At 50.8% G+C, this 303-nt stretch overlaps 1 protein-coding gene across 1 annotated transcript in view; it reads right to left on the bottom strand.

Moving 5' to 3' along the window:
• Nucleotides 1–67: 67 nt before the first annotated feature.
• EMH_0037280 (uncharacterized protein) overlaps nt 68–303 on the bottom strand; it is a gene marked incomplete at both ends in the record, with an annotated part of 2283 nt that continues 2047 nt past the window's right edge. Inside the window, one exon of the mRNA XM_013495165.1 lies at nt 68–303. Within this exon, the coding sequence (XP_013350619.1) occupies nt 68–303 (236 nt within the window).

Here is a 303-nt window from a genome sequence, read left to right as displayed (position 1 = left end):
TTTTTTTTTTTTTTTTTTTTTTTTTTTTTTTTTTTTTTTTTTTTTTTTGTTGTTGCAGCAGCAAAACTTAAAAATGCCCCGGTAGGGGAGATAAACGTTTTGCTGCTGCTGCTGCTGCTGCTGCTGCTGCTTCTGCTGCTGCAGCTTCTGCTGCTGCTGCTGCTTCTGCTGCTGCTGCTGCTGCTGCTGCTGTCTCCTCCGGGAATGTGGGTGGGCAATTGCTAGGGGGCCGTTGAGGCGGATCTGTGCTGCTGCTGCGGCGCCGCTGCTGCTGCTGCTGCTGCTGCTGCTGCTGTTGCTGCT

This window comes from Eimeria mitis, genomic scaffold, assembly GCF_000499745.2.
Source record: "Eimeria mitis Houghton genomic scaffold, Emh_scaff1452, whole genome shotgun sequence".
Classification (NCBI taxonomy): Eukaryota; Apicomplexa; class Conoidasida; order Eucoccidiorida; family Eimeriidae; genus Eimeria; species Eimeria mitis.
The sequence above is the reverse complement of the archived record's forward strand: the minus strand, read 5'-3'. Positions and strand labels throughout refer to the sequence as shown.